The 13,367-nt window shown below is 39.7% G+C and overlaps 1 protein-coding gene across 2 annotated transcripts in view; it reads left to right on the forward strand.

Moving 5' to 3' along the window:
* Nucleotides 1–6: 6 nt before the first annotated feature.
* The window catches only part of SENP6 (SUMO1/sentrin specific peptidase 6), a 113,310-nt gene continuing 99,949 nt past the window's right edge, over nucleotides 7–13,367 (forward strand). For both annotated transcript variants that reach the window (XM_011965834.1, XM_011965835.1), the window contains exon 1: nucleotides 7–145. In XM_011965834.1, the coding sequence (XP_011821224.1) occupies nucleotides 94–145 (52 nt within the window). In that variant the 5' untranslated portion in view covers nucleotides 7–93. The remainder of the gene's footprint in view (nucleotides 146–13,367) is intronic.

The following is a 13,367-nucleotide window of genomic DNA, read 5'->3' on the forward strand; positions in this document are numbered from 1 at the left end:
CGTCTACCCTCCTCCGGCGCGGCCCCTCATCCCGGCGAGCACGGCGGCGGTGTGGGCCATGGATTAAGAAGGAGGCGGCGTGGGAGGAGGAAGATGGCGGCCGGCAAGAGCGGCAGCAGCGCCGGAGAGATTACTTTTCTGGAAGGTACGTCTATTTCTGCTCTTGACGGAGAGAAAAGAGGGTATACTGGAAAACGTGGCCCCCAGAACCCCGGATATTCAGTTATCTGCGCTGGGTGGGTTTGGGGGGCGGTGAAGTACGAGGGATGAGCGATGACGGAGAGGGAGTGTGCTGCGAGCGCGCTTGGTTCGAGTCCGCCCAGGCGAGGGGCTCGGCTGCGAGCCGGTTCGGCCCAGGGGGCGCGGGTGGATTGAGCCGCGAGCCAGAGTTGGTGGGCGTCCTTTGAGAGTGCGCGCTGAAGTCTTTGACATTTAAAAATATTTTGGGGTGGTGGCCTAAGGATGAGAGCAGCCAGCATTCACATCTTGTTTGGTGTTCATGAAAAGTTTCAAATTGCTAAGGTTGGGTGCAATTGGGGACCAATCTAAGTAGGGAGGGGACAGACAGTTTCATTGAGGTGTGTTTTATACCCTCTGGTCTGTTTCTCAGAGTTTCAGGCTTGCTTTTGCAGCCAGCCTTCCGATTAGGCCTGGCCTTGTCTGATATTCTTTCGGAATGTGTTTTTATAAAAACATTCTATAAAATTATCTGGAAAAAGAGTAAGGTTTACAGTATCAATTTTGGGGCCGTAACTAAAGCTCATTGACACAATTTGAGTGTTTTAGTTACTCGTGAGGGAAAGTTAAACGTTTGCTGTAAGTAGACTAAGCCAGTCTCAAGAAAAGCTGTACGTTTTTGTTGGGGAAGGTGGTAATGGGGAGCAATATTGATTTTTTGGCCTATGAATATATAAGGACCCCCCAAATAGAGCTAAATGTTATTGTAATTGTAGACCAAGAAGTGTCTATATTACTTAATTTGACTATGGGTTCAGTGTTTAGTGATTGAGTTTATAAATATGTTTATCAAAATGAGTCTCTGCTGCTCACAGACTCGTTTTGTTAAAAAGAATTAACTACTCTTTGGATAATTTTGCAAAGATGATTTTCATTGCAATATGTCATAAGCTTTACTTCAAAAAATAACTTTTTTTAGTATGTTTCGGAAACATTACTGAATCAGGAAAGTACGATTTAACTTAAAATTAAGAAAACCCCTAAATAGGTTCTATAGGAGGGTGTTGAGGAATGGGAATGCCTTGGTACTGCTTTGTTAACAGCACCTCGAACAGTACCTGGAACACCATAGGTACTCAATACTAGTCTAGTGAAAGACTAGTGAATAATAGAGGTAATTTTTCTTAATTCTTTTTTCTTGAGTATAGTGAAGTGAAAAAAAAATCTTACCGTACAAGCCAGGCTTTATCTGAAAGTGATGAGAACTTTACAGGAGATTTCCTAGTAAGAGTAAGAAAAGCTTCTGAGTTTTTCTGGGTTCATTTCGTATTACCTCCATTCCAGTTTGCAGAATGGGTACCTGTCAAGAGGCTGAGAGGGTGCAGCTTGTGTTACAGGTAGTGCTATGTGTGTTGTTTTTGTTTTGAAATTGGAAACAAAAGATGGCTTACTCGTGCTTATTATCTTCAGTATGCAGATGATTATACTTTTCTGCTATCCTAGATTTCCAGCTTCTGTAGGCCTGATTGAGTTAAAATTCTAATTGGATGAACATAGGGAGGATTTAAAAAAGTACAAATAAAGCCACAGATGTAGAGTTAATGTGAGTTTCAAACTACTGCTTTTAGTTTATTCTAATCTAAAGGTCTTTGAGTGTACAGGTGTGATACATTCGAGTTTCACCATATCTTAAGCATTTTCATAAAGCAAGCAAATGGTAACTTCTTTAGAGCATAAGTATAAGGGTTCTGAGCGCGGTGGCGCACACCTTTAATCACACACAGCGCTTTGGGAGGCCGAGGCAGGCGGATCACTTGAGGCCAGGAATTGGTGATCAGCCTGGCCAACATGCGAAACCCCTCTCTACTGAAAATAACGAAAGTTAGCCGTGCGTGGTTGGCGTGCGCCTGTAGTCCCAGCTACTGTGGAGGCTGAGGCAGGAGAATCGTTTGAAAACGGGAGGCAGAAGTTTCAGTGATTGCGCCACTGCACTCCAGCCAGGGCAACAGAGCGAGATTCTGTCTCCAAAAAAAAAAAAGCGTAAGGGAAAGGAGCAATTTTAGTTCCTCATAACACATTTTCATATACTATATTGAATCTTTCCAAATAAACGAATTGTATTTAATACTACTTATGTTTTCTGCTTAATTTCCCATGATTCTTTTGGTGTCTTACACTTTTAATAATAATAAAATATTTCAGCGAGGCGTGGTGGCTCACGCCTCTAATCCCAACACTTTGGGAGGCCGAGGTGGACGGATCACCTGAGGTCAGGAGTTTGACACCAGCCTTGCCGACATGGTGAAACCCCGTCTCTGCTAAAAAAACAGAAATTAGCCTGGGGTGGTGGTGCGCGCCTGTAATCCCAGCTGCTCAGAAGGCTGAGGCAGGAGAATCGCCTGAACCCGAGAACTGGAGGTTGCAGTGAGCCAAGATCGCACCATTGGCACTCCAGCCTGGGCAACGAGTGAAACTACATCTCAAATAATAATAATAAAAATAAAATATTCCACCATAATTTGCCATATATTCTACATTATCAGGTTTATAGATGTTCAAAATATTTCCCCATACATAGGCTCCTAGGATTTAATATTAAGACATCTGCATATTACACTTTATTTACTTTCCAGTCGACTCCTTGAAAAACTAAACTAGGTTTTCATTCACTCATCACATTTACAGCATCCTACTGTACCAGACAGTGTACCACAGTGAATACAACAGTGCATAGGAGAGTCAAGGACTCTACCTTTATTTAGTCTTCTATCTTAGGTTCTGTGAAAGCATATCTCTGTAATAAACTGTGAAAAAGTAATAACTTTATCTTTTCATCATCATATGTCTTGCACCTGAAACATGTTTGTTGTTAATGAAATAAACCAGATGATAAACAGTGTGATGAACACTGGAAGACATAAACAGCAGTGATGGGGAAGCCATTTTACATAGCATTGAAGTCAGGAAAGGCATCCCTGAGGAGGTTACACTTAAGTAAACACCTTAACTAAGAGACACTTCAGAATATGGCAGAGGGGATATGTGTAAAGATTCAGAGGTAATATATGGTACCATTTGATAAGCAAAAAGGCTGAAATGTAGAAAGCAAAGGAGAGAGTGGTATGAGAGGCAGGAGATCTTTCATGCAGGATCATGAATAATTTTTATATCTTTCTCAGTAGCGGGAAGCCGTTGAAGAGTTTGGGGCAAGGGGGTGTAATGATATGGTTTATCTTTTTTAAAAAATCACTTTGGCTGCTCTCTGTGGAATGAATTAAAAAGGGACAAGATTAAAAGCAAGGCAATAAATTAGCATAATATTGTAGTAGTCAAGATAGAAGTGGTCAGGTCTTCAATTAGCATGATGTCAGTGGAGATGGGAAAGAAGTTGATAGGTTCAGGATATCTTTGGATGTAGAGCTTCAGGACTTGATGAATTGTACACTGAGTATCAGAATAAGAGGAATCAAAAGGTTTTGTTTAGCTTGAGGTATTGATGTTGCTGCCGTTTACTGAGATGGAGTAGACTGATAGAAGAATGAGAAGGAAATTAACAACACTGGTCATATTAAATTTGAGATGCCTGTTTGACATTTTTGCTCTAAAGTATGTTTTACATCTTTATAACTACTGAGATTCTAATTCCATTTCTTTTTATAGCTTCTCTAGGGAAAAGGAGACGTACTGGCTGCATTCTTTATTTTATTCATGCAAAAACACTAAAATTGTATGGATTTCGTTAAGTCACGTGTTAAATTTTTTTACTCTCCTCTCCCCTCTTTGACTTGTTTCTTTCACTTCTCTTCACTAACTGTTGCTCATACCCCTTTTCCACTTATGATAGACAGTTTTGGCAGGTTGCTCCCCTGTATTCGTTTATTCAGTCAACAGATATTTATTGAACACCTGCTGTGTTGTAGGCAATGGCGCTGCACTGAGAGGCATAACAGTGAGAGAGAAGAAACCGTGTTTTTTTCATAGAGTGTTCAGTCTAGTGTGGAAAGTAAAAAATAATAAAATAATAATACTCTTAAATGTAAAATTACAACTGACAAGTACAGCAATGGTGGGTTGTTTATACAAGTTGAACATCCCAAATTTAGAAATCCGAAATGCTCCAGAATTTGAAACTTTTTGAATGCCAACATGACCCTCCTAAGAAATGCTCATTGAATCAATTCAGATTTTTGGATTTGGGATGCTCAGTTGGGATAATATAATTTGCAAATATTCCAAAATCCAGGAAAAATAAATTCTGAAATCTGAAACATTTCTTCTAGTTTCAAACATTTTGGATAAGGGACACTTAACCTGAAATCATGAGAATGGGATCTAATCAGGGTGGTTTAAAGTGGATATTAGAGAACAGAAGGTGGGGAGGCAGCGCTTTCTAGGCAGAGGAGATGATTGGAACATAGGACAAAGGTGATTGATGGTAGCTAGCTTGTCTTATAAACTTTCTTTTGATATTCTGCCTCCTCTTTTTTTCACTCTGGGGGCTCTAACAAGTCTACTTACTCTCTCATTTCTTCATTTTTGTATTGCACTTTTTCTTATCTGGTTTTCTTTTCCTTTTTTTTTTTTTTTTTTTGACCAAGTGAATTCCTTCTCCTATATTTTCTCCTGTTTTTCCTGAAGTAACTTTTTTCTGCCTTTCCTTTCTAATATACATATATTACTACTTTAGTTTGTTTTCCTTTTTCTTTCAGCCTGTCTTCCTTTATGGACCTTCTCTACTAGATTGAAAAGAGTGATGCTAAACTGTTGCATGCAATGTTGTTCTCTACAGATACCAACAAAAATGTTTCTGTCTCCAAATGAAAAGTGTTTTCCATTTCCCTTTAGCCAGTCTTTTATGTTATACATAAACTCAGTGCACAACCCAATCGGTTTGCCAGTTTTACTGGAGACCTAAATACCTCACACTGTCTGTTGAACTAGAGCACAGTTTCTCCTAAACGATTGGCATTCTATGGAATATGAACAGGGTTTTTAGTTTCTGCCTACTTAGGGGAATACACCTCTTTTTCTTTTGATTGCATTACTTTTGGAAACTACGTCATGGTGTCATTCCTTATTTACTCCTTACTTAAGTATGTTTATTTCCTGATTTCATGCCAGTTAAAGTGATAAATTGTTTATCATGTGAGTTCATGTACTTGAAATAGTAAAGTAGAACCTCACTTGGAATGAAAGTGATTTTCAGACAAAGTGCAGTGGGTCATACCTGTTATCCTGAGATAACCCTTTGGGAGGCCAAGACAGGAGGATTGCTTGAGCCCAGGAGTTCAAGACCAGCCTAGGCAACATAGCGAGGCCCCACCTCTACAAAAAATACAAAAATTAGCCGGATGTCACAGCATGCACCCAAAGTCCCAGCAATTTAGGAGGCTGAGGTGGGAATATTGCTTGTTGCTCGACCCCAGGAGGTTGAGGCCTGCAGTTCATGACACTGCACTTCAGCCTGGGTTACAGAGCTGAGAAGAAAGAAAGGAAAAAAGAGAGGGAGGGAGGAAGAAAGAAGAGGAAAGAGAAGAAAGGGGGGAGAAAGAGGAAGGAGAAAAGAAAGTGATTTTCAGTAGAAATGCATTGAGAATATGAATTCAAAAGTCAGAATGCTGAGGTTCAACATCTGGCTCTACTACTTGTTAGCTGTGTGATCTTGGATAGATTACTTAACCTCTCTGTGTTTTCTCAGCTGTAAAACAAAGATAATAATTGTCGTTAAAAAATAATAATTGTAGTTACCTTAAGATTGCCATAAGGATTGAGGTAATATATATTACTTAAAGCAATTCCAGGCATATAATAAGCACTCCGTGTAACTTTATATTGTTTATTTTATTAGCAGATAGAGAAAAGAAAAACAGCTTCCTTTCCTTGCTTGTCTTCTATTTGAATTTTAGTTTGCATTGTTTTTCTTTCACTGACTACCTTTTTCTAGATAGTAACTGATTTTGACCAGTGTTGTAATGAGAGAGGAAAGAGAATGAAATTACATACTTTGTATGGCTAGACATTCATAAGTTGAGTATTCCTGTTGCTATTAGAAAAGTATGTTGAATATTTGAGGAACTTGAGGTATAGAAGGGTTGTGTGGCACAGCTTAAGTTATTGGGGAAGTCAGACTGTAGCCTGGGACCGACTTAATAGCTTCAGCTTTCTTCAGCATTTCCTTCCTCTCTCTTTCTCCCCTCTTCCTCATCAGTTTGCTTCCCTGTTCTTACTCTTACCTCTTTTTCCTGTACCTCCCCCTAAAGGAAGGGGCAACCGAACAAGAGAAGGAAAAATAATAAGTTATTATGGAGAAGTATTATTTATTGATGAAGCAGCACTTTCAAGAAGGCAAAAACGGAAAGCCACAAATCTCTTGCGGCCCAGCTTCGGAAATTTAGTGTTACTTCTTCCATATTGTATTGGCCAAAAGAACACAGAGCTGGCCCTGATTGAAGGAGAGAGGGAGTAGATTCCACCCTTCAGTGGGAAGAATGGCAAATTATTTGCAGCTATCTTAATCTATACAGCCATCTTTTGTCTCCCATACCTACCTGGTATTTTTTCCCCATTCTTTCAACAGTCATAGTATTTTTCAGCAGTCATATAGTATTTTAAATGACAATTCTTAAGAAACCGAAAATCCAACTTTTGGACAGTTTGGGAAGCTAAAGAAAGACAAAATAAAATTGGCAACTTAATTAGTAATTTATTTCAAAGATATAAATAGCAACAGAAACAGTCAGTAGTTTAGTGTTTTGTTTTGTTTTGTTTTTTGAGACGGAGTCTTGGCTCCGTTGCCCAGGCTGTAGTGTGGTGGCACCATCTCAGCTCACTGCAACCTCCGCCTTCCTTCCAGATTCAAGCAATTCTCCTTCCTCAGCCTCCCTGGTAGCTGGGATTACAGGCACGCACAACCACGTCTGACTAATTTTTCTATTTTTTGTAGAACTGGGGTTTCTCCATGTTGTCCAGTCTGGTCTCAAACTCCTGACCTCAAGTGATCCATCCACTTCAGCCTCCCAAAGTGCTGGGATTAGAAGTGTGAGCCACTGCACCTGGCCTTAGTTTAATTTTTAGTTGATTGGGAATGGATTCAGGAATTTCTGAAACTAGGCAAGCGTAAGTATGCACAAAAGAGGAAGAATGTTAGAAATTTTTCTTTCCTTTTGTTTTTTCTTTCACTTAGTGATGCCTGGGTCATACTATCATTTTCATTACTTAAGCTCTTAGAAATGGTCATACTATTCACGATATTAAAAATAAAACAGTATCTTGATACAAAGTGCCAGTTAATCCACTAAGTCACAGACTGTTAATGCTCACAGTTACAGTACACTTAAATTGCATACCTAAGTCATATTACTTAGAATGATGCAACAATGAATAATCCATTATTGTGAACTGCAAATGATGGTTGCCATCATCAGGTAATAAAACAATGGCTAAAATTAAAGTGATAGATAATCTGTGCCATATCCGTTTGACACTAAAAATAGGGTTGCTTTTGGCCCCTAATTTTTTTGTCTACCTTTGGGTTTTGTACTTCCCAGAATCTTCTGCATCCATTGGGAAAACTTAGGACCTATCATCTTCAGAGTATATGGGGCTTTCAGTGCTAAAATTGGGATAGTACCAGGCACACTGGGATGTTTGGACCCTCTGCCTTGTCCTAGTTTAACAACAGCTAATTTGAAGCCATCTGAAACTAGCCTGGAGTAGTATGACAACAGCCATGTTCTGATCTTGCCTTTGGAGGTTGTTTTTGTTTGTTTTGTTTGGGGGTGGGGTGAGAGAGGACTTGCTATTTCAAACACATTTTATACTTTTTGAAGATGTGTTTTTTCCCCCTCCCAAATTCACTGCATTACAGTCTTTGAAACAGAATGGGAGAAAAAAATAACAAAGTGCTGGCATCCAAAAGATGGTAAATTCACTTTTCATTTTTGATAAAGAGTGGACAATGAGGAACTAGAAATTCTCCTAGGCTTGGAGAATTTAAACTGTTTAGTAACCTTGTTGTTTCGTATATTCAAAAATCTACAAACTTTGTACCCTCATAACCTCCTACTTATGAATCTAGCACTAAATTCTGGAGACAAGATAAAGGTACTACTTCTTAACTACCATGACCCCTGCTGACTCTACTTCTGTGGAAACCAATAACTTCTTTTTCTTCATAACCCCAGTGGTCACTATTTGAATGAAGTAGGATTCCAAACATTTTGGCATTTGATCTTCTGCTTTCAGCCCAGGTTGGTTTTCATTTTTTAACCACAGGAGATATCAAAGAATGATTTAGTAAATCATAATAGCAAATAAATCTGAGGCTGCTTATCAGCTTCTCCTTCACAAGTTTGGGTATCAGCTCCTCAGTCTCCTTTGCATTCACCATTTACAGACTTCACTTGTTTCTTGAGTCTCTGTTAATGTAAGCTTTTTATGAAACTGTCCATCTTCTTGAATTATGTGTTTGCACTTTGAGAGTTAGAGTGTTCCTCAAATGTCATTGGTCTGTCTCACAGAATCCTGAATTCCCTGACACTTTGATGATCCTCTCACTTTAGAGCATAAGGAACATTTGGAACTACTTATCTCATGCAGTCAGTTCTCAGTTTAGTTTCTGGCTTCTAAGTTTGTGTGCTTCAGCCTGAGATACGTGTATTTTTAAGAGATTGTGTATTCTGTGTAAAGGTAGCACCAACTGCACCACTTTGGAATAGGTATCATTGCTAGACTTTTTCATTCCATAGAAAGCTAAGGAGTTTCTGGCAACACCTGTAGCACTAAACTGCTGCCTCACTAATGAACTGAACTGAACTGACTATGCTAGCATCCTGCTGAAAGGTATGTAGAAATAGATAGCCTAGTGAAGCTGGGGTCCTAAGGGAAAGAATATTTTAGTTTTGGTAGCTCACAGAGGGGTCTAATTTAATATGACATCCAGAAATATAATATTTTAAGACTTTTATCTTGAAGATAGTAGTGATCTATTGGTTTGTCTTCTGTACCAAAAGATACAGGTTTTGAAGATCAGGGACTTGAGAAAGGCTTAACTAGGTGATTTTTCTTCTTCATGTAGCATCTGCAGGGATGATTTGGTGGTGGTTTGTGTGGTTTGGTTGAGAAGTTCCATGTCTGCAGTCTAAAGACCTCTTTAGATGGCCTCTGCAGCAGGGTACTCAGACTTGTAACATGGTAACTCAAGGCTTTGAAAAATCTTGATAGTTCTTGAGAATGACTTGGGCTGTAGCCTACAAAACCACATAAAATTGCTTTCCTAACTTTCACATTTAATTCTCTCTGTATTTTCTTTTGCTGCATTTATATTTCTCAGTTACATTTTTCTTACGAGTTTTTCTCATATTCATAATTGTGGTGCACTTATGGCTCACTGCAGTCTCAAACTCCTGGGCTCAAGGGATCCTCCTGCCTCAGCCTCCTGAGTAGCTGGGACTACAGGCATGTGCCACCACAGCCAGCTGATTTTTTTATTTTTGTAGAGACAGAATGTTACTATGCTGCTCAAGCTGGTCTCGACTTCTGGCCTCAAGCAATCTTCTTGCCTTAGCCACCCAAAACGCTAGGATTATAGGTGTAAGCTGTCTGATAACCCTATGAGACTATCAGAAATTAAAACATCACTACAGTGGGAGATGATGCATAGAAACAGGAAAACTTAAAAACGGCTACTGAAACCACTTTGGAGATCAATTTGGCAATACCTTTTGAACTTGAAATTGCACATTCCTGAGAGTGTAGCAATTTCATTCCATTGCTAAGGGATATCCTAGGTCAGGTATCAGAAAACTATGCCCCAGGCCGGGCTTGGTGGCTCACGTCTGTAATCCTAGCACTTTGGGAGGCCAAAGTGAGCAGATCACTTGAGACCAGGAGTTCAAAACCAGCCTGGGCAACATGGTGAGAACCCCCTCACTACTAAAAATACAAAGATCAGCTGGGCATCATGGCACATGCCTGTAATCCCAGCTACTTGGGAGACCGAGGCACGAGAGTCACTTGAACCCAGGATGTAGAGGTTGCGGTGAGCCAAGATTGTGCCCTGCACTCCAGTCTGGGTGACAGAGCGAGATTCTATCTTAAAAAAAAAAAAAGGAAAAGAAAACTATGACCCAGCCAAATCTGGCCAGCGTTCTGTTTTTAAGAGGCTCATGAGCTCAGAATGGCTTTTATATTTTTAATGACTGGAGGGAAAAAGTGAAAAGAAGAATGTTTTATGACACATGAAAATTACATGAAATTCAAATGTCACTCCCCTTAAATAAAGTTTTATTGCAACATAGCAATACCTGTTTGCATTATCCCGGCCTTCTCATTGAAATGGCAAGGTTGAGTAACTGACAGAGACTGTGTGTACAACACAGTGTAAGATATTTACTATCTGGCCCTTTACAGAAAAGACTGGTGACCTCTGCCCTGGAGAAACACACATGCACAAGGAAACAAACTTAAAAAAAAAAGTTCTTAATAGCAATATGAGACATACTAAAATGTTCATAGTAGCAACGTACGTAACAGTAAAAAGGTGAATGTAAACTAAATTTCCACAAATGGAGGGTATATACATAAGCGATTATACTGTGGAACACTAAATGATAATGAAAATGAAAGCGCTAGAGTTTTTTGTTTTTTTTTTTAACCCTTTGAAAGTAAATTTCAGACATGCTGCTGCTCATTTAACCCTAATTACTTTATTGTGTAACTTACCCGTGCTTTTGTTTAGGAAATATACATTCTCTTAAATTACTACAGTGTAGTTATAAAACTCAGAAAATTAACATTGATACACTACTATAATCTACAAACATTTTTCCACTTTCATTAGTTGACCTAAAAATGTTCCTTAATAGCAAAAGAGAAAAAATTCTGGGTTCAGGATCTGATACAGAATGATGTTTGCATTGATTTGTCATGTCCCTTTTGTCTTCTTTAATATGGAAATAGCTTTTCAGACTTTGTCTTTCTTGACCTTGACATTGTTTAAGAAAACAGGATGGTTATTTTGTAGTTTAATCCCAATTTGTGTTTATCTGATGTTTCCTTATGATTCAAGTCAGGTTATGCATTTTTTTAAAATATAAGGAATGCCATAAAAATGATTTTTTGTTTTTCTCAGTGTGTCATATCGAGAGGACCATGATGTCAATTTGTCTTGTTGTTGGGGAAATTGACCAATTGATCACTTAGTTAAGGTGGTGTTTGCCAGATTTTTCTGCTGAAAGTTACTATCTTTTTTTTTTTTTCCGAGATGGAGTCTGGCTCTGTCGCCCAGGCTGGAGTGCAATGGTGCAATCTTGGCTCACTGCAACCTCTGCCTCCCGGGTTCAAGCCATTTTCCTGTCTCAGCCTCCCGAGTAGCTGAGATTACAGGTGTGCGCCACCACGCCAGGCTAATTTTTCGTATTTTTAGTAGAGATGGGGTATAACCATATTGGGCAGGCTGGTCTCGGACTCCTGACCTTGGATCCGCCTGCCTTGGCTCCCAAAGTGCTGGGATTACAGGTGCAAGCCACTGCACCCAGCCACTATCTTTCTCTTTGAAATTAATAAATATTGTGTGGGGAGATATTTTGAAACCTTGTAAATAACTTGTTTCTTACCAGATTTCACCCACCGGTTCAGCATCCATTGATGATTTATGCCTGAATCCCCCAGTTATTAAAATAATGGTTCCCTAGTGATTTTTCTCCCTTTACTGTACCAACAATAGAAAAGAAAACAAAACTATGACCCAGCCAAATTTGGCCTTCACTATGTACTTCAATAGACTTGTTGATAGTTTATTACTGGGGAAGAGTTAGATGTTTGCTGAAGGTTTGGGGAGTTATTCCTATTTCAGATTACGGAAGTGCCTTCCTATTCCTGATTTGCAAGTTTGTTGTTGTTGTTGTTGTTGTTTTGAGACAGAGTCTCACACACTTTATTACCCAGGCTAGAATTCAGTGGTGGCCTGATCTCAGCTCAATGCAACTTCCACCTCCCGGGTTCAAGCAATTCTTCTGCCTCAGCCTCCCAATTAGCTGGGATTACAAGCATGCACCACCACACCCATCTCATTTTTGTATTTTTAGTAGAAACAGGGTTTCACCATGTTGGCCAAGCTGGTCTTGAACTCCTGATCTCAAGTGATTCACGCACCTTGGCCTCCCAAAGTGCTGGGATTATCTCGCCTATCCTGCCAAGAGGATTTTTTTGTTTTGTTTCATTTTTTTTGAGACAGAGTCTTGCTGTGTCGCCCAGGCTGAAGTGCAGTGGCGCGATCTCAGCTCACTCAACCTCTGCCTTCTGGGTTCAAGCGATTCTCCTGCCGCAGCCTCCCGAGTAGCTGGGATTACAGGCGCCACCTGGCTAATTTTTTTATTTTTAGTAGAGACGGAGTTTTGCAACATTGACCAGGCTAGTCTCAAACTCCTGACCTCAAGTGATCCACCCACCTCAGCCTCCCAAAGTGCTGGGATCACAGGCGTGAGCCACCATGCCCTGCCTGCTAAGAGTTTTTGTTTGTTGTGAGTGGATATTGTAAATTACATTCATGATTTTCAAACATTTACTTTTGCTTTTTAGAATAAACCCTACCTAATTGTAATGTGTTATATATCACTGAGTTTGATTTGCTAATGTTTTATTTAAAGTTTATATCTGTCTTTATGTGAGATTCCTCAGTAATTTTCCTTCCTTGAAATCATTACTTCTACAGAGGTTCTAATCTAATATCAATTAGGGTATGTTTGAGTTTGCTAGAATTGTGTGTAAACAGCCAGGCGCAGTGGCACACACCTGTAATCCCAATGTTTTGGGAGGCTGAGGCGGGTGAATCATAAGGTCAGGAGTTCGAGGCTAGCCTGACCAACATGGTGAAACCCCATCTGTACTAAAAAGACAAAATTAGCCTGGCGTGGTAGCGTGCGCCTGTAATCCCAGCTACTCAGGAGGCTGAGGCAGGAGAATTGCTTGAACCCGGGAGGCAGAGGTTGCAGTGAGCTGAGATTGCACCAATGCACTCCAGCCTGGGCAACAAGAGTCAAACTCCGTCTCAAACTCTGTGTAAAGAACCCTAGTTCCTTTAGTGCGTAAATATTATAACATCTCTTTTGACTTTTGAAACATAGGTTCATTTTACATTGTGTTTTTAAATTTTTATTTATGTATTTTTGAGACTGTCCCGCTGTGTCACC

This window comes from Mandrillus leucophaeus, unplaced genomic scaffold, assembly GCF_000951045.1.
Source record: "Mandrillus leucophaeus isolate KB7577 unplaced genomic scaffold, Mleu.le_1.0 Scaffold738, whole genome shotgun sequence".
In the NCBI taxonomy this organism is placed as follows: domain Eukaryota; kingdom Metazoa; phylum Chordata; class Mammalia; order Primates; family Cercopithecidae; genus Mandrillus; species Mandrillus leucophaeus.